At 38.9% G+C, this 26,926-nt stretch overlaps 1 protein-coding gene across 2 annotated transcripts in view; it reads left to right on the top strand.

Annotated features, from left to right (window-relative positions):
• Positions 1–26,926, top strand: part of galnt18b (UDP-N-acetyl-alpha-D-galactosamine:polypeptide N-acetylgalactosaminyltransferase 18b) — an 87,170-nt gene that overhangs the window by 22,671 nt on the left and 37,573 nt on the right. Inside the window, exons 2-5 of one of the 2 annotated variants that reach the window (XM_063475358.1) lie at positions 13,824–14,019; positions 18,311–18,477; positions 24,768–24,800; positions 25,974–26,157. In XM_063475358.1, the coding sequence (XP_063331428.1) occupies positions 13,824–14,019; positions 18,311–18,477; positions 24,768–24,800; positions 25,974–26,157 (580 nt within the window). The remainder of the gene's footprint in view (positions 1–13,823; positions 14,020–18,310; positions 18,478–24,767; positions 24,801–25,973; positions 26,158–26,926) is intronic. The other variant, XM_063475367.1, reaches the window with a different exon arrangement.

Raw genomic sequence — 26,926 nt, 5'->3', positions numbered from 1 at the left:
AGTGTGACAATAACATTAATTGCTACATATATTGATTAACAGCAGTTGCATGAATTCCACATTTAGTCTCGATTCTGGACGAGTTGTGAGGTAATTTACAGAAGATCTAAGACTCTTGTGGCCTGGCTCTTTGGGGAGGAGGGGCAGGGCTGTGAAATGGTTTTGAAACAGGCGATGCCAGAATCAATTAAATCTTTGAACTTCTTCTAAACCTCGAGGAGAAACAGAGAAAAGGCGATAAAACTGGATTAATATGTCATTTAGCTTCTGTTAAGCGTCTACCAGCAATATTTCCTGCTACCTGCGGCTAAAATGGCAAGGGAAGGAAGAGAAAAAAAGGTAATTTATAATGAAATCAAAGCATCGGTGACCTTCTTCACATCACTGTCAGATAAGAACAGTCTTATTTTAACCATATTTCTGAAAGCCGTTGAACTTGTCTTTTCATGCGCTTCCACATCAAGTTAAAATTAAAAACGAGTCATTCTTTGAAGCTACACATTTAGACAAAAGGCGCAAAGGAACAGTGTGTCAGTCTGTAACAAAATGCAAATTACTGTGTTTTTCTTTGAACAACTCTTATGTGAGTGCGTATGTGTTAAAGTGGAGCAGTGTTACCGTGACTTGCTGTTGGAAACAAAGTAAAAGCAGATAAGATAAGACAGTCAACAGCAAATTATTTATTTAAAGAATCTGTTTCTCTTGCACCCCTCACACTGACTTGAATGTGACCACTGAGTTGCAACCCTGAGGTGCCAACAGAGTTTTAGTGTGAAAAATTTAAACGGTACTCAGCAAAGGCTGATGCCACCTCACACAGTTCTGAATTGGCAAAGTGAACATGTGCAAGAACACTTTTACTTTCTAACATGAATGCAGTATTTCTACTGTTCAGTCTGCAGTGGTCAGAGGGAAAGATAAGTTCAGGGACTGGTCCACTGCTAACCTCTTATAGTGCAACTCATCCTCCCTTTAGTGTGGGAAAGTCAATTACTGAAAATGGACTTCCTGCATTATGTTTTATTGTGTCTGTGTCTGTTTGTGAAGGATAATGCTGCAGCATTAATGGATTTATTTTTTTATATTCCAAATATCCATTCAACCTTACCATGCCTGGGTGGTGACCCGGTGGTTAGCATCACTGCCTCACAGCGAGATGGTAACGGGTTTGAAGCTGCTGACCGGCTGGAGCCTTTCTCCGTGGAGTTTGAAAATTCTCCTTGTGCCTGCTATTGTTCTTCCATGTACTCCAGCTTCCTCCCATAGTTCAAAGACATGAATCTTAGGTTAATTAGTTAATAGTTGGTCTGAGTATGAGCATGATTAGTTGTGCCCGTGTTAGCTCCATGACTGGTGACGTGGCCTGGGTGTACCCTCCTCTCACCCTATGACAGCTGGGATAGGCTCCATCACCACCTGCAATCGTGAACTGGATAAGTGGTTAAGAATAGATGGATGAACTCGGTATATGAAGAGACATGGATATACAGTAGAAATCTGCTTCAAAGGCATCAAAGGCTTTTTGTCAGTACATAAGAAATGAGTAAGTTTTTTGACTTTTTTTATCTATTAGTTGTCTGGCATGTTTTTACTGGATGGGATGATGTGTTGTCTTTCATTTGGGTTTATGGTTCCAGCTTATTTTACAATCCTGGCTCAGACTCAGATTTTTTGTTTTATAACTAAAAAAGGCAAACGTTTGGAGAGTGGACCAAAGAGTGGACCACAATTCCTCCACAGGGGTGTGAAGGACTTATTGCTGCCAAGGGTGACACAACCAGTTATTATGTTAAAGGAGTAGTTACTTTTTCACATGGGGGCAAGCTGGTTTGGATCAGTTTTTATATTAATACCTTAAATCATTTCAAAATCGAAAAACTGCAATTTGTATTTAGTGGGGTTGTCTTTGTCCAATATGAAAAATATTTCAGATCATCAAACCAGTTAAGTGTGACAAATATAATATGAAACTAGGAAAGCAGGAGGGAGGCAAATACTTTTGAAGCATGTGTGTTTAGAGTTGGGCAATATAGATCAATACCACAATATCAAAGAGTACTTTTACCTATAATCTGTGTGTGTGTGTGTGTGTGTGTGTGTGTGTGTGTGTGTGTGTGTGTGTGTGTGTGTGTGTGTGTGTGTGTGTGTGTGTGTGTTCAACTGCAATGCAATATAAATCACAAAGCTTTTTAAATGCATAAAACAAGTCCTCTGTTCTTCATCTTTAGCAATTTATGAATTTGATTTTCCACATAAGCAGAACAAGATTCTTAAAATCAAAATGCAATATTTAGGCTCATAAACGTATGATTTTAATGAAAGCAGATAGCAAATGTTATTGAATCATCATTCACTTAATTTAGAATAGCTTAAGTGTGTGTGTGTGTGTGTGTGTGTGTGTGTGTGTGTGTGTGTGTGTGTGTGTGTGTGTGTGTGTGTGTGTGTGTGTGTGTGTCGCTATGTCATCATTGCTTTTTTTCCCCACTATTGTTAAAATGGCCTTGAACAGTAAATTTTTTTAAATAAATACTCAGTCTCTTTTAGCAGGCAGCTTATTCAGGATCTAGTTTTATAGAATCCGTGTGCCTGAAATCTTCATGTGACGAGACCTGCCTTTTTCATAAGACTGTAATCGATGTTGAAGGTCCTCTCCCTTCTCACGGTCCGAATGAATATACAATGAATATATTGATCGCGTAACGGTGTTTGATGTCTTGGCTTCATACTCCACTCTCATTATGTTGGATGTTAAAATGACAGGATAGGATAGATTGCAGACTGTCTGTTTTAATTGGAAGGTATTTTCTAGACAGTGAAATCACAAGAATAGACACAAGACCTTTTGAAAGGATTGTCTCATGTCTCGGTCAAACAGGGATCATTCACTGATTAAAGCAAAATGTGCTCATCAATTTTAGTTTGCAGTAAAACACATTTGAGTTCCTCAGCACCTGCATTAAGGGTTTTGAGGCTTAGATCTCAGTGAGAGTTACATAAATTAGTTTCGAAATAACGGAACTAAAACCCAGAAGTTCATAAATCTGATTTTCATTTTGTTTTTCCCCAAAAATTCTACTTAGGCCATTAGATTAAAATAATAGACTGAAACTGAAGCACTAACAATATATCCTGAGTAATAAGCTGTAAAAATATGATGACTATAAAGTAGGTTCTTAATATCAACCATGTTTTTGCTATTTTCTGCCTGGACCTGTGGAGGTGGTAATAAATGTGGTAAAGCAGTATATCTTACAAGGCTACCAAACTACTATGCTATCCCTCGAGACTGCTTGGCAAGCATGTGGCAACCATTGGTCACTAGGGAAAAATTAGTATTGTCCAACTAGTTTCTAGCAGACTGTATGGCAGTTGCTGATTTGTCACTCACTAACTGCTTGCTAAGAGGTCATAAAACTGTGAAAATTGCTGTGCTGAAAATTGCTGTGCAAACCATTGTTTTTCTTCAAGGCAAAAGTGGTATGTAAGAGTAGAATGGAATCGAATAAAATGGAATAGCCTTTTATTGTCATCGTACATGCAAGTGATGACTGTCGTAATCTACTTGCAGTAAAAGCAAGCAACTTTCGGCAACAATTCACCAACCATTCAGGGAAATACTGGTGCTGTTTAGTTGTTGTTGTTGTTGTTGTTTTAAATGACCCCCAACACTGAGGCTTAGCAACCTCCACCAGCCACTTGCTGGTTGGGGAACTGGTTCAATAACGTTTTCTAATCGCTTCACTGAAATCATTTCAATGAAATCATAAGGACATTGTGTTGTGGCTTTTTAAACTTCTGTTCTGCTCATTAATTATTAATAATGATTTAGATTTTAAAATCAAAATCATAAACTGATGAAGATGACAGAAGATTTTACTAACAATCTCGAGTAACCACTCATACAGGCAGGGAATACACATTTTTCCCTAGCGGCCAGAGGTTGCCAGGGTGTCACCAATGGATCTCTAGGCCTATGTGACTGAGGCCCAATATATGACCTCTGCCTCTCATATCGATAACACATCTGTTGGACCTCATCTGATATTTTTATCTTAACAAAGTGGAATAGAGTGTCTATAAGGAAGCTCTTCCCCCTTACTAAACCATAATTACTGTCAGAAATACAAACAGGGATAGCATCCCTTGGGGAAGCTCTTGGACGACTATTTATAAATATGATGATGATTATCTGTCCCAATTTAAGCCTACTGTCATGTATTAAATAAAGAAAGGATCAAGGGTAACCAGTCGTGTGATCTTTGAAGATAGTAACCATTATTATCATTACTATAAGAGCTAAAAAAATAATAATAATAAAAAAAGATTAATTTGATCATTTTTTATATATATAATAAATAATATAAATAATTAGTTTGCTCTGACTTGAGTTGTCTTGATTGGTGTCACACCTAGCATGAGCTTGGTGTTGGCCAGTCTGCTACTTAAAGTGAACAAAAAAGGTCTCTAAAACCCTGAGAAATATACACCATATATTCATCACAAAACAAAGCTTTTCATCAGTTAAGTTATTTTAGGACTATATAAGGTTAATGAGAATATTCTCCATCCATCCACTCTTGTCCGTTTGACAGTTTGCAGGGTCTTAGATATACTAAGGATTTCTTAAAGGACATTTTATCATCTTATTGATTTGCATTAAATAGTTTCAACAGCCTCGCCTTTCTTACCAAGTGTACTGTGTACCTTAGTGTTTGAAGGCGCAGGTAAAAAGCTCCCAATGTCTGCAAGAGCTTTATCAGAGGTCTACATCTGTACCACTGTGAGTTAGCATTGCACAGAAGGGATTTCTCAAAAATGATAATGCTTTGTGTTTGACATTCAAAACATTTTCCCTTCACAAGCATGGGGGCATGAGTAAATATAATTTGATAAAATCTTTGTGCATTGTGGGGTGGTTTCATCACTTTGAACTATCTTTAATGGGATCAAATTGAATAATTTAACACGTACTGCTTTTCCTCCCAAAAATTAGACCATGCAGGACCTGGAGGTTTGTTGTTCTCTTTCAGTGACGTCTTTGTTAACTGTTATCTGTTCCCTAACAACTTTTTTTCTTCTGTTAATGATGAGTGTGTTTTGGTTGTATGTGCATATCTTTTTTCCTGCATCTCTCCTCTGTGACTATGGGAGACGGCCGTAACTCAGTTGCCTTGCTGTGCACGCATTGAAAGCACACTTAGTGTTGCACTCCACACAGGGCTGGAGTGCTTCTGGGAAGCTTAGGGAATACTTTCCCAGTCTACATGCACTATGCACGTGCCCTACTCTTTGCCTCAGGTGTTTGGCTGTGCTTTACTTGAATTAGCAGCAGTATTTGTTGACAGAATGTGTGCTCAAGAGGAAACCACTCTCCAAACACAAGGTTAAAGTGAGTCATGTGATCTGCTTAATAGAAGAGTCATGTGACACACTTTTAATTGCTTTGGTCTTCGTTTGAACCACTGCAGTAATTGTATTGTGCTATCATATTTGTCAGATGTGATTATGTAGACATACTAAAAAACACCAAGTTGCCAAACTCACTCTGTCTAAACAACACCAACCTGCCCTAACAGCTACTTCTGGGATTCACCGCAGAGGAAATCATCTCTGTAGGCTTAATTAATCACCACCACAAGCAGTCAGATGAATGGGCCTTCAGGCATGCTTGCCCAGATTGAAAGACTTGGAGAAGTTTTATGCAGGCCTTAGCCTAATCACAGAGTTCTCTTATCGAGAGCCGAGACACTTCCTCTGTGCTTCACAGCAGTGAAACAACTGTGGGTTGTATGTAAGTTTTACTGCCTCGGGCTTGTATCGTTTTCTGTCTTCTCTCAGCTTGGATGTTGGCTGGCTTTTTGATTTGTAAATGTTTCACTGAGCATTTTTATAAAATACAGCTACGCCACTGTGATGTATCAAAGATAAATAACTTTGTGTACAATACTGCACCACATTTGATAAATGCAGGAGACATGCAGTCAGCTGGTAGCTTTCTGTGCAGCAAGACAAATACATTCAATCATCAGCTCGTGCTTCAGTGCAATCTATTCCTTGTTACTGCGCACAGTATTTAAAGCATTTAAAGCTCATAGTCTAGTTGGTACATGTGTACACTATACAACTAGACTCGAAAGAGTGTTAAGTACATTAATAGCTGCATGTCCTGCATTGACAACAGTGCTATGCAAGTTCACCTTTAACCTCCTAGGACTTGGCGTCCACGTGGTGGTGTCCACATGTGGACATCACATTTTGGGTTGTCTAGACCAAAATACTAAATTTTGCTCTACAAGGGCCTGATATCCACTTACGAGGACATTATGCTGCCGCTGTTCTATTGAAATTTTAAACGAATATCCTCATATGTGCATCTCATTTTTGTCAGGAACAAAAACCAGGTAAAAAAAAAAAAATCTGGCAATTCTTTGTTTTTACATTCATCAGGTCCCAATCAGCCCAAATAGCAAAGAGAAATTAATAATGCATGCCATGTAAGAGTTCGGTTCTTACGAGGTTAAAACAGAATTCATTTTAAAAAGACCTACAGGTTAGGTTAGTTACAGGTAATTCCATCTAGACTCAATGCCTCATTTACATTTAGAATTTGCATGTTAGAATTTTTAATCAAAAGTGAAAATTCCTCCATATTTCTCTGCAATATTTTTGCCTTCTTGAGCACAGCACAGAGTAATTTTCAGAACAAGATTGACTGCATAATGCAAGACTGCATTATCACTAGTGATGTGCGATACCACTGATTTCCTTTCCGATCCGATACCAAGTAAAATTCAGGGTGGTATCGACGATACTGATCCGATACCGATACTTTGTACAAAAAGTTATTTTATTTATTGTATCTTTTATTGTATCTCAAATTATAGTGTCATCATGATTACAGGATATCAGACTACTTGTTCTTATCACTTAATAATGCAGAATTCATCATATAGAAATAAAAAAACTGAAGTTGTGGGCTATTTGAACACGTTGCCTGCCTGCAGCACTAAAGGACTCCGTCTCGCCCTAGCAGCACCTGTCCCTGTCCACTCCTCCTCTTCAGTTTGCCTCAACATACGCTTGTCATATTCTGTGATATGATTTACTCTGAGGTGTTTGACGAGGTTAGTGGTGTTGCCACAACACCTCACTTTCTTGCCACATGTATCACAAACCACGTCTCGGCTGTTTGTGGAGGTAAAATACGTCCGCACATGACTCCATTTACGCTCAGGCATTGTTGTGAGTGCGCACGCCAAGGGGCTGCGACACATTTATACAGCCATATTTTGTATATGACTATGAAAGGCGGAAGAGGAAGTAGTTCCCTCCAATGTAGACAATCCGAATGACATAGTTTCTTTCCACTGTGTTCCTGTTAATGATCAACTTCAAATTTTCCCTAAATTATTAAAATATCGACATTTTAATATGAGAATCGATTCTAGAACATAAATGACTGGTATCGGAGGAATCGATATTTCAGTATCGAGCCGCACATCACTAATTATCACATTTACATGCTGTATTTGTTAGCAAACAGTACATTTACACACCAGGAATTACACAAAACAAGATAATTCATTTGGAATTGTATTTCTTGCCCAGTGGCGAATATACGAGTGTAATGTTTGCTTTGTTCATCTCTAATTCTGCCTCTATCCTCCAAATTCTCCAATGTTTACTAGCTTGTCAGCTTTGTCTGTACTGCCTGCTGTTTGTTGTTGGGCTAACACACCATGTGTTTGTAGAGTTTTAATATTTCTTATTTGTAAAAAGAAATATTAAGCTGAAACAGAAATATTTAGTGAAGGCCTGCATTACAAGATGCCCAGAGGCTATTTAAAGAAATTTTTAAGAGACCATTTTAAGGTCAGACTCAGGGTTGAGGTACAAAACTATGATTATGTCCTCATAATAACCAAATGTGTACAGGATAGAAACTGTGTTTTAATTTAACGGGGTATAAACTTTGTAGTTTTCTTTTCCTTTCAAAGCACAGTAGTATTATCTCCTGCCTTTTCAGAAGAAGTTTTTCGTTCTGTTCATAATGTAATCCTGTTACACCTGCTTCCCCATATTGTTGTATTTAATCTGCTCATGAATATTAGCCTTTCCCAATCTGCTTAAAACACACAGTGCATACACACATACACACACACACGCACACCCGCGCGCACACACACACACACACACACACACACACACACACACACACACACACACACACACACACACACACACACACACACACACACACACACACACACATGTCTGTAACCTGTCTTTTGTATGCAGTCTCAGTGAGGAGTCAACCCTCACTTCTCTTTGGGTCTTTGAGAGTTCTTAGTTTATTTTGCTCACATTTTATTGGTAAAAAAATAATAATAGTCTTCAGTTAATAGAATACTGTAGCTGTATTAAAACAGCTTAAAAATGAGTAAATCTGAACTTTGAAAATTTAATTAAATGAAGAAATTATTTTTGTCACTCTTCTACTAAACAGCTTTTTTAAATAACCATACATAAATGTTTATATATGGTAGGATGTGAATTATCCCTGATAGCTGCAGTCTTTCAGCAGGGAGCTGAAATACTGAAGGTTTATAATGAAATTTGTCTCTCTTTTTTATTGTTCTATAGTTTCACTATGCTGCAGGGCACTGATGCCTTCTCTTAATGAAATTATTAACACATGATACACCAGAACCTCTTTCCATTAGATTTCATTTCCTGCTGATGAGGCCATTTTAATTTACAATATGTTATTATTAACCATGACACAGAGGTAATTTTTTATAACGTTAATTATTTTCTGACTATTTTTTTCCCGCCTCTAGAGTCCCTCTGTTTGCAATCACGTTTTTTTAATAATACTAACAGCCTTAGTTTTCAGACCCGTTGCACACTATTCACTGAAATGAAAAAAGTGTTGTATTAATAAGCATCACAGAAAATATTTTGGGATTAGGTATTGCAAGTATAATTGTAAGTGTTGTAAGTATAGCTTGAAAACTTTTACTGTGTCTCTTTTGAGATTACATCACTTCATTTTTAATTTTTTTATGTGCTTTATTTGCTGTATTTTTGGTGATCGACCCTCTTATGGATAAATCACACTCACACTGTTAAACACACTCAAACGTTTACCTCTAAAGTGCATTAATGTCTCTTGGAAGCTGTACAAAAGGTCTAAATGATGCTACCACTGCTTTATGGAGTCTGGTCATGAAGTGAGTCTATCAACACGGACCACAAGCTGTAATGTCTGTGTGACTGTGTTGAATTTTTCGGCTGTCAGCCTTTTAAACACAGTCCTTTTACAGTCTCATGTAGTGTAAGAACACAGTAGGATCACATTTTCCAAGAAGGATCACACAATACCAAGTGATTCACTATTAAAGAAAGGTAAAAAGTGTACTGGGCACAAGTAACAAGGTGCCGACTCCCTCCAGCAGCAAAGGAACGTTGTCCACTAAACGACACCGCCCTGAAGCCAGCTTCTCCACAGTACAGCAACACTGTTGACATTTTGGCGTCCACTGTTTAACAAAACTGTCCAGCTTTAATGTACCCCTGGTCCTCCTGGAAATCCTGCATAAAAATTTTCAGGCACTGCGCAAGTCCGTGGAGTTCAGCCAGCAGCAGGTGGAAACACTGGCTGCTGAAAATGCCACCCTCAAAGATTTAGTGAATTCCTAATTGAAGGAATGACCCTACTCTCAGAAGAAAAGAAAAAAAAATCACAGACTTCAGCGTCAACAACCAGTTTTCCAAAGACATCCCGGAGTGACACAAGGTTCTGTTAGAGATCTGAAAGAAATTCATCCAAGAAGGCTCTCGAGCTTTCATCGCTGTTGATAAACTGTATGTCAACGGCCAGTTTTATTGCGATCAAAACACCACGCCATGACTGTATTGAGTCAGGTGACCTCGATCTACACAAACGCCACTTTCTGCTTTTCCCTTCTCACTCTCCTTTTTTTGTCATTATGTGTTAGCCCTGCAACAGACTGGCAACATGTGTACCCTGCCTCTCGCCTTAAGACAGCTGGGATAGGCTTCAGCCCACCCTGCGACTCTAGCAAGGATAAGCAGAAGAGAGTGGATGGATGGATGGATGGATGGATGGATGGATGGATGGTTGATTTTAGGTTACTCAAAATGGTTCTTGGGTGGCTGCACTACCTTATTTCCCTTGTCACCATTCATATCTTTTCTCTTCTCCCTCTGCACTCAGCATTATGTATGCTTTGCCTGAATGCTGGAATTTTTCTGCTATATCAAAATATAAAATAAATATTTAGAAATATAAATAAATATTTATTTTTTTATTGAGCCAGTAGTGGTAGCAATCTGACAAAATATAGATATCAAAAGAGTTCAAATTGAAAATACAGACCATAAGATAAGCCTGTATGCCGATGATATATTACTTTTCCTTAGGAACTCACAAACCTCTCTCATAAAGACAATCACACTTCTAGATAAGTTCTTATCCATATCATACTATTCCATCAACTGGGGTAAATCAGCAGTTTAGCCTCTGAATTTCAATTTTAAAAACACCACCACTTCACTACAGTCAGGTAACATTAGATATATAGGTATATATGTTTCTGCCAGGCGCCTCTTAGTTGCCACCATGAAAATTATGATTTTGCCAAAAATAAACTACTTTTTTCTCACTTATCCCTAATAAATCCCCTTTACTTGGTTTAAATCACTAGACTCTGTGGAAATGTAAAAATCTCTAATTTGCCTTTCATAAGCTCCAGTATTAAGCATCAAAACTGCTTTAAAAGCCTTAACATAAACATTTTTCTGACAGCCTGGTGGGACATCTTAAAAATAACTAAATCTTCATTTTCCCCATGTAAACTAACACACATTTGGAACAATCCAGACATCTGTCAGGAAAAGAAAATACTAAAGTTTGCATCGTGGCATGAGAAAGGGATAAAAAATCTAGAACATGTTATATGGGAAATCTTATGGGCCTTAAACACTCAAACATATGCACCCACTGCAAAGAGAACTCTGCTGAGAACTGTATGCATGATATATGGTCCTACACGCCTGTCCAGAGGTTCTGGCAGAGGCAGGAAAGCTCGCCTCTTCTGGGTGGGTCCAGGTGCAGGACCTGGGGCCTGGGGCCCCGGGATTGTAGGTAGCAGACAGTTGGTGCTGCAAGCCATCCCCTCTGTTCAAGGACGATCGTTTACAGTGGACACAATGGGTGACGCTGTGGAGCCCATGGCATATCCATGTTTTTGTCTGTAGAAACCCTCACTGTATTTAAAATATGTGGTGGTAAGGCAGAGGTCTAACAGTGGGCAAATCTGATCAGGGGCAAAGCTGGTTCTGTCTTCTAAGGAGCTGTCTTGCTGTAGTCGTTTTCTGACAGTCTCCACTGCCTCAGTTGTATATCTGCAAGTAAAGAGTGAAACCACATCAAAGGACACTACGGTTTCTTCTGGATCCAGTGTAACCCACATAGCAAGGAGGTCTGGCCCGGATCTGGTATCAAGCCAGCACTATTGGCTGACTTCTGGCATGATAATGTCATCCAGATATGGGCCAGGCCTGGCATAGATGGTACTGTCTATGTAATGGCATGCCATATCTGGTTTGATTGTGGTTTGGTTTATGTGGCCCAGGCCCATAGAAAACAGGTCTGGCCCGGATCTGGCATCAAGCTGGCACTTCTGACTGACCGGTGTATGTCAACCAGATGTGGGCCAGGTCTGGCAATGATGGCACTATTTATGTTCCTATTTTCCTATTTTAGTTAGAAGACCCAAATGCCATGTTGCAATACTATACTGCTATGGTAGCCAACATTTCAAATGCAGGTTTGACAGGTTATTGAGTGTACACTTTATCCAAAACCTAGTGACGGTTTACTCATCTTTGCCAGTGGGTGGCTGTAGCTCAGCAGGTAGAGCAGGTCACCTACTGATCAGAAGGTTAGTGGTTCGATCCCTGGCTCCTCCAGTCTGCATGTCAAGAGTTTGAATGTGTATGAATGTAGTTAGGAAGCACTCAGTTTAGAGAAAGTGTATAAATGTGGCATGTTGTATAAAGCACTTTGAGTAATCCGGGACACTAGAAAAGCACTATATAAGAGTCAGTCCATTCACTGTCTGAACAGAGGTTCGTCATGTTACTTTTGCACTGTTTTGCATGTTCTGGCACGTTGTTATTACATGGCTTGATTAAGGTACACATTAGGCTGATATCTGGGGCCAGAGCTGAAACTGTTCTGGGCCAGCACAGGGCCAGCAGTGTGTCTACAACTGGCCCGTGGCTACACACAACTTACACATGGCCCACATACCGCAAAGAATGATGGCCCTTTGGTGGCCCAGATCAGGTTTGCCAGACGTAGTTCACACATGGGCCAGCACAGGACCACCAGTGCGTCTGCAACTGGCCTTGTGCTGGCCCATGTACGGGCCAGATCCGGGCCATACCAATTTTGTTATGTGGGAAGTTTCTGGACCTCGTTGGTGAAGTCAGTGGAGTTTTTGATGTGATGGGGTGCGTTCCCCAGAAGGGGAGCTAAGATGGTGGCGAGGTGCTTGGAAATGTTGTAGGTAGCTGAATTTATACTGATAACTGTTTATACTGTCTGAGTGGGACTTCATCTGGGCGGATCTTCGGAGGTCCCACCCACACACTTAACACCCACTCACATCTTGCGTAATTTGATCTCAATAAGTCACATGATAGGTCTCACAGTAGTTTCGCCCAAAACCTTCTGCTGATAATGACCCACACCCTTTTTCACACCTTGGCTCATGTGATGATGCACATGATGAATAGTTGGTCAGTGAATCTCTTAAGAGACAAATCCCACTAGGGCTTAAATACCTGTGACTTTCCACCTTTTGGTCTTAGAACTGAGAGGTGAAACATCTTCAAGAAACTTAAAGAAGTCCAGTCACTTTTCTTTGCAGGCTCCTTAGATTACTGTGACCTGGATGACTTAGAACCTACACATGCATTGTTGCTTTATGTACCTGCGCATTTTCGAATGTTTGCGTTCCAGGTGTTGTAGGGTTTTTTTTTTTGTTTTTTGTTTTTTTTTACAGGTGCAGCATTTGGCAATACATTGTGCATTTCTAGTTGTACTTTATCCTTTCATTATGTCTTCCCCAACCCCTCCTCTTTTTTTGCCTGTCCTGCCTTAAACATTGTCATACTGTATACCACATATAATGTAATAACTGAAATAACAGGAATAGAAATAAAGAAATAAACAGATAAACCATGAACAAGAGGAGCCTATAGAGAATTTACAGAGCTGATCTTGGAAAAGCAAAATGTGTTTGGCACAGCAGTGCATTCAGATTATAATTGTGATTGATAAAGCTGCCAGACAGGACAGGATTTAAAAGGAAAGGGAGAAAAAAAACTATGAAAGAAAGGTTGTGTCTGTTGCTGTAGGCAAATTGGTTTCACTTTGTCCTGTCTGTGTAGGTCAAACAGCAAAGTCAGCTACAGCGCAGCTCAGCAACTGCTGGGACGAACTGAATCTTTTTCTTGTGTTCAAGGACATGAGAGAGCTTCTCATCATCAGCATGAACTCTAGCATTTCTGTTGAAGGACACTAAGCCAGTCTCTTTAAATAACAGTTCACCCCCACCTGCAAACATACATTACAACACAAGGAAAACAACATTAATCATAGGGATTATATTAGCTTATCGTTTTTCACTATTCCTTAAATATCCAATTATGCAAACCTCACAGGTAGGCTGACAAGTTGGAGGGGAGTAGACAAATATTTATATTATTTTTCTTTCTATCCCTCATAGAGACTCCAGGGAAGGACGACGATGGTCAGCCGGATACATCATTCTCTGACTCGTCACTGTTTGCTCACTGGGGTCAAGAGCTCAGTCCAGACAACCGGCGAGTGGCTCTGAAGCAGTTCCAGTACTATGGATATAATGCCTACCTCAGTGATCGTCTCTCTTTAGACAGGCCAATAGCAGACCTCCGGCCTGATGGGTAAGACTGGTACAAAAATGTTTAAACACTGCCTACGTGCTAGATTCCTAGATTATATGCTGACTTTAGATGTAAAGTTGCTTTTAGTTTAATTCTATCCTACTGTCTTTTTTTTTAAACAACCAGAATTCCAGTTGGAGAGTGAGGCATGTGCTCATATTTAATGTTTGAAATGTGGTCGTTTAATTCTATGCGAGTATATATGTCTCTCCAACTGCAATGAGATGCATTGAATTAGATGTGGTATGCAATAACATATTAAAAAAATATGTATGTATGTATGATACACATTTTACATGTATCAACGATGAAGGCAACTTATCACATTAATGAGCATGGGTGCAGACTAATATTCTGCATGCTAAATGCAGAATCCATGATAAATACTAATATTTCCATGGCACCATATTCACAAATTACAATAGTAATATGTATATGTGTATAATGTTTATCATTACTCTTAATTTTGCATTTTAGCATTATAACATTTTTCAGTTTCAGTGGTATTTGGTCATACATGGAAACATTCTCGTTGACTTCATTTGAGCACTGGGGGGGGCACACAATGTAGATCCTGGGGGCTTCTTTATTTATACAAAGGGAAACACAAAATCCAGGTCATAGGTTCTTGAGACAGGTACATTTATCCTAAAATGTAACGCAATGAGTTTTTCTCACTAATTCTTTGCAACTTTTCACATGTAACAATTATGATACATGTGATACATACACAGTTATGATTTCTATTTACCGGTCACTTTAGTAGGTACACCTTGCTAATACTGGGTTGGACCATCTTTTGCCATAAGAACTGGCTTAATTCTTTATGGCATTCCACCACATTCCACACATTACAGTGAACTCACTGTCATGTTCAAGAAACTAATTTGAATTCACTTTGAAGACGGTTGGCTTTCCTGCTGGGAGCAGCCATCAGAAAACTGTACTGTGGTCACACTGTGGTCATAAAGAGATAGATGTGGTCAGCAACAATACTCAGGCTGTGGAGTTTAAATGATTCTCAGTTGATGCTAAGGGGCCCTAAGTGTGCCAAGAAAATATCTTCCACATTATTACACCACCAAAATCAGCCTGAAGGCAGAATTGATCTATGCCTTCATGTTTTTATGCCAAATTCTGACTTTATCGTGCAAATGTCATACCAGTCAGCCTTTTTTTTAATCTTCTGTTGTCCAGTTGTAGTGAGCTTGGGTATATTGTAGCCTCACTTTCCTGTTTTTAGCTGATAAGAGTGGCTCTCTTTCTGATCTCTGCTGCTGTAGAACATCTGCTTCAAGGTTAGACATGTGCATTCAGAGATGCTCTTCTGCATATCTTGGTTTTAAATTAATGTTTTTTTGAATTATTGTTGTGTTCTCTTTTTTAACTACTGATACAGGGTTTAATTAAGCTATTTGCAAAAAATAGACTCCAATGACTCATCACAGCAGAACAGAATCCTAGCAGTGATAGAAATTTGGACAGGACTAGACTTGGTGGCATTGAAGGTGAGGGTAAGAGACAGAGATGGGGAGGAGTCTGAATGGTAGAATGACAAAAGAGCACTAAGAAAGCAGAATAGAGGCTGATTGGCAGTGATGTTGATGATTTGGTTAATTAACCAAACAAAAGATATATCTTTTGTTTGGTGTGCATGATGTCTATAAATTTGTACATGCATTTATTTTAATATATTGGCCCTTGAAATGTAATAGCTTAGAGCTATTTGTGAGAGATTAGTGCTCATATGTAAAACTTCCGGCACATTCAAAACAGTTCCCACATACAGGAATCCCTTTTATGGGATAAATTTTAGGAATTCTATTTTAGCTTTGTTATTAAAACTGAATGAAAACAAGAAGTACGGGCAATGTCATCTTAAAATTAATTTAAAAACTACAAAAAATACTTCCTAATTAAAGAAACACGATCAAAGTGCTCCCAACTTGCATATTGACCGGTTACATGGTAATTGTAGTGCAGCTTAATGAAGGGATTAATAAAATACTAGAATTTCACTCATCAAAACTGGAGCGCAGATGTATTGGACAGGTTGTACCACAGAGTAGATACAACACCACAAACACAGAGGTCAAATTCACCCATCAGTCAAAGCAGTCAGAATAACTACACCCCTGTCTTGAAGCCTTAATATTAATACTACTTAATCGCTTAATATTAATATAAATTTTAATATTAAGTGAACTAAAATGTTCCCTTTCATACTTTCATAGTTGCTATGAAAGTACGAAGGGGAAAATTAAAAACCCATTTTCTTCAGGCAGTTATTTTTATTGGAGTTTTTTGGGATTGATTCATATTTGGAAGCTTTGAAGGAGCTTAAATTAGCACTTTGTCTTTAGCTTCCTTTATAAGCCCTGGAGGTTGCAGCTTGGCAGTGAAAAGTAAATGGAGTCATCCTGTGGGGACCATGAACATCTGTTCTAAATTTATGGGCCACAGCGATTGACCAAACAAAAAAGTAAAAATCCTGAACTGGCAAATATTGTTCTTCAATTTTTTATTTTCTATTTTCTGTTTGGAAAACTGCATTTTCGTAATTCACCCACTAAACTATAAAACATCACAAAACTATACAATGTTAAAAAATCTATAACAGAATCAAATATTTGTTATTTGTGTTAAAAAAAAACATTAAACATTTTTAAAATCTAATACTGATGATAAACTGATGATTAACTAAGAATTACCTGATGGTTTTTGTCTCTAATCTCACTGTAAACATCCATGTACCGGCTAAAGAAATCTACACTGGCATTGTGTTCTGATTTTTAACTCTAATGAAAAATCACTTTGAAGTGACAAAGAATTTATAAGGTCACATGGAAAAACACAGCCTCAGTAATTGAAACCCAATGAAGAGTTTACTTTTGCCTAAAGCGTGCAACACCCCTCACTACCTGCTGATGAGTGAATTATGTTATAGATGCAAGAAAAATCCAGTTTGCACTGGGGTTGTCAAAGGGCAATTCTTACTCTACAAATACCTGTCACAAATCGCCCATTTAAAGGTGCTGGGGCAGCTGTAATGCATATTTATCCCAACAGTCAAAGGTAAAGACTACTATTCTGAAGAAACCCTAACAATCAAGAAATCCCCCTATGGGCAAGCACTTAAATGGACACAACACAAGAATCATTCACATCACCAAACGTGACTGTGCACCTTCTTAACGATGACTATTTAATGAAGGCCACTCCACAGTCCAAAAAATGTGATCACACTAGTTATTCCAAACAAAGATCAGGGAAAAAATTACATCACATCATCACGTTTGGGACCAGATATATGTAGATGGCTCCATGGTGGAGAATAAATGGCGATATAGTGTAAAGGTTTACACAGCTTAAAGAACTTTTGGACATTTTCTTCTCCAAACTCCATTCAGAACATTCATTCTTACTAACACTGGCTCTGCACACTCATCTGAGACAGTTCCAGGGGAGACATTAATCACACATGTTTTGTGTCTCTGTTTCACATTTCCCAAACATTATGCCTGATCCATGGCTTTCTGTAGATACAAAAAGAAAGGAGAGCATGATGAGCATGGACAGCAATGGGGTTTTGTTGAATTTTTCTGAGGGGTGTAGAAGCAAATAAAATAACACAGTCCTAACCCAATTCTCTTCTTTTTAATTAAATTAAATGTTCATTTCTAGAGGATATTATAGGGAGGTTTTAACTAATTTTGCTAGTGTGGTCCACTGCTGTTATTGAGGTAGTAGTTGTTTGTGAACACAGGAACCATAGAACCATACAGATAAACACCTGGGTCATTTAAAAATACCTCTGTTCAGACTGAAAGCTATGTTTCCCGGACTTTTATTGGCATTTGGTGCAGCTTTCTCTTTCTGCAAATCTTGGAAACAGACATTTAGTTTCCTCTCAGGAGAAGAAGCTGGACTCATTATTCACAATGCAAATGTCAACATGTGGTGACAGAAAACAGTGTTTTGAAAGAGAAAGAGAGGAGCGGGAGATTGATGACAGACCTTACCACTTTTCTTTTCTTTTGTTTTCCCTCTGCATTGCAGAGCACCAGGAGTGCACTAGCACCTGTATTTGTTAGATTAACCATAAACCAGTGACAACATTTATGCGTTGATAATCGGATATAAGGTTCTGATAGTCTGCCAAGAAGACACTTTGGCAAGAAACCTGACAATATCTCACTCTCAAGCGGTATAGTGTCAAACGTGTCTGTTAATCCTTTAGACAAGCTGAAGGTCTAAACGTTGCCTCTTATTTGTTATTTGTCCTCCACAGGTGCAGAAACATTACTTATCCCTTGAACCTCCCTCAAGTGAGCATTGTGTTCATTTTTGTGAACGAAGCCTTGTCTGTCATTCTGCGGTCTATTCACTCTGCCGTCAACAGGACACCTTCCCAGCTGCTCAAAGAGATAATCCTGGTGGACGACAACAGCAATAATAGTAAGTACCCATATTTTATGTAACAGAAATTGACTGTTTGTCTAGCTGTAGCTCAGCAGCCGCAAACAGGCAATAGATGCCTTTCCAGCTAGACTGAAGTAATAGGCATGGATTTGCAATTAGGGTGACACTTTGTCTACTATGCATTTCTAAGAGTTTTATGTGGTTTGATCACAAGCGCAAAAGTGAGTAAGTAGTGTGTTGATCTACCTTTCCCTAAGCTTCCATCTGATAATTGTCTTGTCACATGCAATTACTCCCAAGGTAATGGAGAACACCATCAGATAAAGATATTGTTTTGTTGGGTTACAGGTTATGTAAAAACCGTGTGGAAGCCCATCCTGGATGCTATCAGAGTAATCCTTCAGCATCTCTCTCTCCTTCTCTGCCTTTATTGGTTTTGGGGGGGAGCTGAGCAATTCCAGCCAAAGTTGTTCAAAATTACCTTCAACAAAAACTTTTCAGTCTGAAGGACCTTCTCTTCTAATGTGCATAAGCAAGAGCACAGTGTAAACTGCCACTGATACACTGAGTTATGCTTCAATACAATTACAATAATACTTCTTGTCAAAGTTTCAAAATGCATACATTCAACCCTACAGCTCAGCTCCCAAAGTATCCTCAATAAAATTGCCAATTAGTGATGAGCTCACAAAAACACAGAGCATACATAAGAATGCAAAGCTGGAAAGGCCAATATAGTTTAAATATCGGTGTTTGCTTGCAGTCAGTATCTGTATTATATGCACTGCTCCTCTGAGGGCCTTCAAACTCCTTTAATGTTAATTAGGAGCTGTGTACACTGGGTTTAACTGATAGATGAATAACACTAATTAGCTGCAAAGCCAGGAAATTTGCCCCAAGGCAGATAACAATCCAGCAAGGTGATGAAGTGTTTGTACATATCTTGTCTGCATTTGCAAACCTAATTCTTACATCTGTATGCGTTGGATGTTGAGTAAACACTGTCAGGTCAAAAAGACATTTAATATATGCGTGTAACTACTGAGCTCTGTTCCTTCTGTGCTGCTATCACTGACATGACTGATGTGTGAGATCACTGACAGGTGACTTTAGTCTGCTTTGCAGAGCACAAGATATAGACTTGAAGTCACCTGTGAAAGTGGACCTGATAATTTACAGCAGAAGACTTTAACTACATCACAAAGGCAGAAAGCAGGCTATAAAATGGTAATGATACTGTGCCAAGGTCATTTATAGGCTTTTCACTTTTAAATAGGCTCTGCACCTTGTAACAGGAACTGAGACAACCATTACGGGCCAATCAACAGGGGAAACACTGGCACTGGGAGGAATATGTTTACCAGAGTCAATAACGCACAACATGGAGCATTGCCTGTAGCCTGCTGGAGCAAAACATAGATCACTGTGGTATGTCTGGATAACTTACCTCAACTCGACTGAATAAGAATTATCTCTCTCCTTCTGGCTGTTACTGGCCATAAAGTTGGATATATCCAAATGTATCATAAAAAAAATGTAAAACCCAGAAGTCTCGTCCCAAATTACAACTAATATTCATTCATATTTCATCAGGTAATTGAGAGCTGGAGAGCAGTTGCCTTCAGCGCCTTCAGAGACCCAAGTCACGCGTTGACATTTTGCTGATGGCATTTCGCCCTGTTTGCTTGAGCACTCCGTCACACTGCGTATGATAGGCCTGGTGTTATCATTATCACCATGACTGTGAATCTTATCTGTGCTAAATGTCGTTAGCCTGTTGACCTGTGATGCTGCTGATAGTGCTGAAAGGGTCATCATCCAGTGCTTACCTTTGAGGCACCCACAGCCTTGCATTAGTCATCGGCCGCTGTCACAGCTCACCTCCGAGAGGCATTAGCATGCAGGAGAACGTGTAGCCATCAAGGGAGAGAAGGGCAAATTGACCTAGCTGATTCCTCCTTAATTGGATAATGTCCCAAGCTGTGGGCCGCGAAAGACTTGTCCGTGTAAAAGTAGGGTTTTGAGAGGGTATCGCTTATTAGACAGGCTCAGAGGACTTATGATCCATTCTTTACCCTAAAATGTAATATGTTAGGGTGTAGAGTTCTATGATGAGACACTAACCTGAAAGAAAATGGACAGCAGAAAGAAAAAATCATGCTTATAGTAATGTAAAATTGTTGAAGAAGACTGTCTCTGCAGCATCAATCTAGAAATTCAAAGGCTAGCCTGCTGATTAGCCTCTGTAGGCAACATGCAATCTTTTGCCAAGGTTTCCTGTTCACTTATTCAAGTAAGGAGATAGAGATAGCTAATAAAAACCTTAAGGATAGTTTTAAGATTGCATTTTAGCAAATATAATGTTCTGCCACACGGACTATTTATGCAAACTTTTCTCAAAAGTGGCTAAAAAACATGAAAATAATTTAAGCATGCTTAAGCATGAAATGTCCTCCCTTGCCTTCATGTAAAAATAGTCATAGGCAGAGATTACTATGGATTTTAACAGTTGTCAAAAACTGCCTGAGTATTCTGATATATGATAGAGTGTAATATTTTTGTTGGCTAATTAATCCTTTAGTCACACAAGTTAAATGTAAAGTGCTCAGAAAATAGTGAACTAACCATAATAGTCTCAGCTCCTTTAAAAACAGAAATAGATTCAGTTTGCTAAAGAACTTTCTGGCATGTTTTATGGAAATTTGTTACTGACCAGTAACCACTGGCTTAGTGTGGAATGGTTCAACCCCTCATGTGTGCAAAAAGGTTCCAGCAGCTGTTGGAAACCACTGAGATATCCATCAAGCAGTTACTACAGGTCCAGCCAGTGAAAGCTGGAGGCTACACAAAAGTTATGATATGATCAGAAATAAAAGATTGTATTAGTGTTCAAATTGCTGTTAATATGTACTGCCAAGAATATGTCCAGATATTTTCCTGTTCTTTGACAATGCTTACTGAAACTTCCATACCACAAATGTCTTCATCAACATCTAGAGTATGATAAACAGGCAGTGCCAATTTGTGATAGAACTGTTAGCAATGTACTCTATGTTCACCATGTTTTGTTTTTTTAGCTTTTTTATTTATTTATTTATTTATTTTAAACAAACTGCCTTTGGACTTTTTGGCTTGATTGTGGAGGAAGAGCAGTTCTCAGTTGGATATTTTAAACACTGATTTTCACTACCACTGAGTTGTGCAGTGAGAAATTGCCAAGTGATGCTGTGCAAACTACTCATCAACTGCGAGACCTGTATCCATGACGATTTGCCATCTGCTGTGCAAGCAGTAACTCCTGCTTGCTGATAAATGGTGTTTAGTTTGAACATGCATGAAAGAAACATATAATATTCAAGGCATAGTCAGATAGGCTCAGTTCATAGAAACATTTATGTAAGTTATGATGAAAGATAGATGAGGAAGGAAACAATTACTAAAATCCCATTCATCAAATATCCTTTGCCTGGTTGTGCACGCAATGATATATATGACACAGTCACAGCTAATTCTCTGTGCAGCTAGGAGAAAATCTGAACAAGAGGATTTTAAGCCCTGTAGCCATATGGAAAGCTTTCAAGGTTTGTGCATTCAGGAAATCCTTTTCTATAACTGTGTCACATCTGACTGAGAATAGGCTAGAGGTGAGCTAAATGGCAGGTTCTTCTATTTTGCCACTCACCATTAGATTTGCTATTCATCCTCTGAGTGAGAAAAACCTTGAATTTTCTTTGATACTTGTAAATTATGTACTGGAATTAGTGCACGGCTGCACAGTGATGTTATAACCTGTTTTGCTTGTTGTTCGAGTCCAACTCTATCCCAAAGCTCATTGCTTTCCAGCAGAGCCTCAGCCGGATATTGGTCCTGAAAGATTGATGAGCGTTGGCTATCAGTTATTCCTGGTGTAATGAAGTGTGTTTTATTAGGATTTGTTATGAGGAATAAGAGCATCATTCTTATTTTCAGTGCACACACACATTAGTATGTCTTAATTATTGATGGATTAAAACTTATAGATCTGTTGCAGCTTCTCATATGATTGGCTTTATTGGCTTTAGCCAAAGTAAATGGAATTATATAGCTAATCTCTCTACTAAATGCCTTTAAACTTGAATTAGTACAAAAATTACTCTGCTTTGAGTTCGAGAAATCTCATTAGGGGCAAATTCACATCTCAGTTGTTAGCTGATTGCAGTTAATCAGGAGGTATAGAAACCAACTGTTACTGACTCCTCTTGCTACTGTAATACTCAACATACAGGACATGTAAAATATCACAGAGTTTCATGTGGCATGTAGTGCATGTTCATTACTGTGAGAATTACTGTGCTCTTGAATTATTTATTACCTGGTGGGAAATGGCAGCCGTCCACTAGAATAAATAAAACACACTCTGACTCTTTTCTGTTGGAGCACTCCTGTTTCCACGTGTGGTCTGCTTGTAGTCCGATTTTGGTTGCATGCAGATAAACAGTGTGAATGGAGAGCAAAAGATAGATGGCATTTCCTAGATGCAATCTCGAAACCAACAAATTTCTTTATAAGAACTTCTTAAAATGTATCTGTATTCGTAAACAATGATTAGTGTGAGAAACAACTATACCCATCATCCAAAAGTTGGCTGTTGCCTCCAAAGCATAAGTCAACAAACTAGTGATATATTCCAGAATTGAATACGTAAATCTTTTTGTTTTGTTTTTTAATTTTGTTGCTCAATGACATTTTGTGTCTGGAAAGTGTGAGTGTGCACAAACTGAAATAAGTGGCATCTCCTGCGCTCACATTTATAGGTGGGATATCTTATCTATATTATCATTCTTCATAGAGTTTGTTGACATTATATAATTCAGACTCAAGGGTGAAGGCAGGATAGTGGACATTTTATAGAACAGCTTCACGTACCTGTGTATCCCACAGGCCAACTGGAACTATGATCAAGATGCAAGAAGGTCAACCGTAGCCAAATACATCCAGAAAGTAAGACAGGTGCTGAGAAGCCAGCTGAATGGTAGGAATAGGATCTGAGCCATCAATAAATAAGCCCTATGAGTCATCAGATACTCACCTGGAATATTAAGCTGGCCACAGGAGACATAGATGCCACTGATGTCAAGACGCAAAAACTCCTCACAATTCATTGAGGTTTTAACCTGGAGTCCAGCACTCTGAGGCTCTACGAGCACCAGAAAGAGAGAAGGTGAAGATTTATTAGCGTCATAACCTGAATCCTTGAAAAAACACAGAGCATCTATGAATACATCTGGAAGATAGTCCCCTGAGATGAGTGCCTCAGGCACTCAGACAGTCAATGATGAGGAACAGAAGGAAGAACTGTGCCATCAGATAGAGGAAGGGGCTGACAAGACATCCTACCAGTGGCTAGAAAAGGCCAGCATAAAGGACAACACAGACACAGAGTGTATGAGGAGTCTACCACAGTCAGAAGGACCCAAGTTGCAGAATGTCCAAACTTACCCCAGAGACTATCCATCACAAAGTAAGAGGAAATAAGATGCAGAGGAAGCAGAACCAAGTAGTTGGGATAGTGTATGGGATCATCTATGTTCTTTATAGACTACAAGTCTCCAAATCCTGATAGGAGACACCAACAAAGGTGGTTGGGAACAGCCAGTCCTGTAGGAAGTTCCAGACAGACAAGTAGCTGCTGGCCAATCAATGGCACATAGTGGTGGTTAACAAGGAGCAGGAGTCTGATGTAGTGATGGATCTGGCAATCCCAGTAGACAACATCAGAAAGAATGATTGTTAATAAATAGAAAAGGACCGGGGGGTGAAGGAACAGCTGCAGCAGATGTGGAAGGTAAAGGTCAAAGTGCTCCCAGTGGTAATAGGAGCATAAGAAGCTTTAAAGCTCAACATCAGAGGTCTCTGTCCAGAAAAGTGCAGTCCTAGGAACAGCTAAGATAATCTGCAGAAACCTTAAACTCCCAGGTGTCTCGTAGAGGACTCGAGCTTGAGCAAGAGCAAGAGGCCTCAGCAAGAGGGAGATTTTTTTTTATAAAACAAGACCCCTTATCAACTTGACCTTGGGTGGCAATGTAGTATGCTAGGAATTATGTCATGTCAGCAGACTCTAGTGTGTCCGGTCAGTGTATACGCATGTGTGTGTATAAGAACCTATGCAATTCTTTGGCTTTGGCAATCATGTTGCTTTACTGTGAATATCAATGAAAAGAAAGACATAATAAAATTTTCATACTCCACATATGGAGGAGATGAAGATAATAACTGCTTTTGCAACCCTTGAAAGGATTCCAAAAGAAAAGACAAGCTCTTAGCACTCATTTCTGCTCTTTCTATAGGAATTCAATGCTGTGGATTCACTGGATCATATGGTATGAGACTTGTTTACTAACAGTTGTCAAAATTAACTATTAAGCCAGAAGCCAGCAGAAAATAAGGCTGAAAAATATTTTATTTAAAGACCACATATTGGTTTACTGAATGCATTGTAGGACTGTGGGGAATCTTTACATTCCAAGAAAATATGCTGCCTTTATTATCTTTGTAGAGTTGATGAGGACTGGACTGTACAACTTTTGAATAACAGAAACTTTCTTTAACAGAACTTTTTACTAGCATCATTCGTTTAGAAAATCAAACTTATTTATTTATTTTTTTTCAGATTTCTAAAGCACCTCACACTGCCTCTAATAAAGCCAGCACAGCATGATTTCACGGTAGCCACTTTTTGTCTTCTCGCAGCTGCTTCTCACTCTTCAAACTGAAAAGATGGTTAAAACAGTGGGAACACAGCCTCGGGTGATTTATGTAAGGAATGATGAAACACAGTACTGATAAAACTTTTATTTTTTTCCCCCAGCTTTATCTGGTTGATAGTACAGTATAGAGCTATGATGTAATTTTGCCTTATCACACTGGTCTATGCTGAAATTTTACAGCAGACTCAGAAGCTTGGCCTTTTTGAAAGAATTAGTTTCCGTCTCAGTCTGTTTCACTAGCCTTGGCATTTTTCTAGTCGAAGCACAAGGTGAACCTGTAAATGTGCTGTTGTAATTTATTGCATTTTTTGAGAAAATTACCAAAAATGTGGCTCTCTCAAAACCTTGAAGTAAAATACATATTTATTTGTCATGTAAGCAGCAATGAGTCATATTCTCCATGGTGTGATTCATCACACAGTATACAGCTCAGGTAATAATGGAGGTAAACTTTGAATCCAAACATCAAACCACAGACATTTCATCTCCTCCTTCCATGTTTTGAAAAGCATTGCAGGCTGAGTTCTCAATATTGCAATATCCCGTTATGACTGGTAAGCCCCATGGAGGTCTGCAGTGCTGGCTCAAGCTGCTGCCTGTTTGGTCCAGTGATCAAAGCAGTGAAGCAGAAGTGCTGCTGGCCTCCGACCAGTGAAATACTGCCCACTGGAGGAGGACACGATGTGTTCTTGTGGGTGGAAGTTTACTTATAAGTAGCTCTCACTTTTCTTACCCTTTTCAAATGATATCTTCAGACACTGATATGCATTTGTTTGTTTCTTGCAGATGAGCTAAAGGAGAAACTTCATGATTTTGTTTCTGAGACTAACAGCCAACGTCCAGGATTCATAAAGATGGTGCGGCACGACAAGCAGGAGGGTTTGATCCGGTCCCGAGTGAGTGGGTGGAGGGTTGCTACCGCCCCAGTCGTTGCCCTCTTTGATGCCCACGTTGAGTTCAGTGTCGGATGGTGAGTAACTCACAAGTGCAGCATGAGAAAAGCTCAGCTTAGCAGCACAAGAGCGCCACTTCTTGAGCCATATTGCTCTGTGAGGGTTGATTGTTTCTTTTTTTTATCAAACTTCCTTTATATAAACAGCAGGTTAGCGCAGGTTCCAAAAGAGTACGAACAGATTCAGCTGAAAAAAATTAAATTATATTTAAAGCTAGATAAAATCAATTAACAAGACATATTGTAAAATAAAAATATAATGTACGCATACACAATGTGCATTACAAGCAAGTGGATAAAAATTAAGTCACGCTACTGTAGATTAAATAAAATTGAAAGACAAAAAATTGTAACAAAATTGCAAATTCACTTAAATCTAATTTTAGAAATGTATTGTGTACATATTACTTTAAAAGAAAGAAAATTGCTATGTCTGTATAATGAACTAAGTAAATAAAAAACACAGTACATGATATTCATACATCAAAAAGCCAAGCTGAGTAGTTTTATGTTTACGACTGAATAAACAGCACTTCGGGCTCTTCTCGGGACTCACTCACTCGCACTCAGAGTGGGCCAGAGCATAAAAAAGCTGCATCCCTCCCCAAAGATTTTTGTTCTGCACTTTGAACAACTGACTTGTGCTAGAGAATGTGAAGAGCCTTAGTGATTCACACAATATATACATTTATATGTACGCCAAGCAAGACAATAAACTTTTGTTCTACCGGCAACAGTAATTTGTGTCTTTGTATGACAAGATCACTGAAACACATCAACTAACAGT

This window comes from Pelmatolapia mariae, linkage group LG1, assembly GCF_036321145.2.
Source record: "Pelmatolapia mariae isolate MD_Pm_ZW linkage group LG1, Pm_UMD_F_2, whole genome shotgun sequence".
Classification (NCBI taxonomy): domain Eukaryota; kingdom Metazoa; phylum Chordata; class Actinopteri; order Cichliformes; family Cichlidae; genus Pelmatolapia; species Pelmatolapia mariae.
Note: the sequence above shows the minus strand (reverse complement) of the source record. Positions and strands in the feature narration are given on the sequence as shown.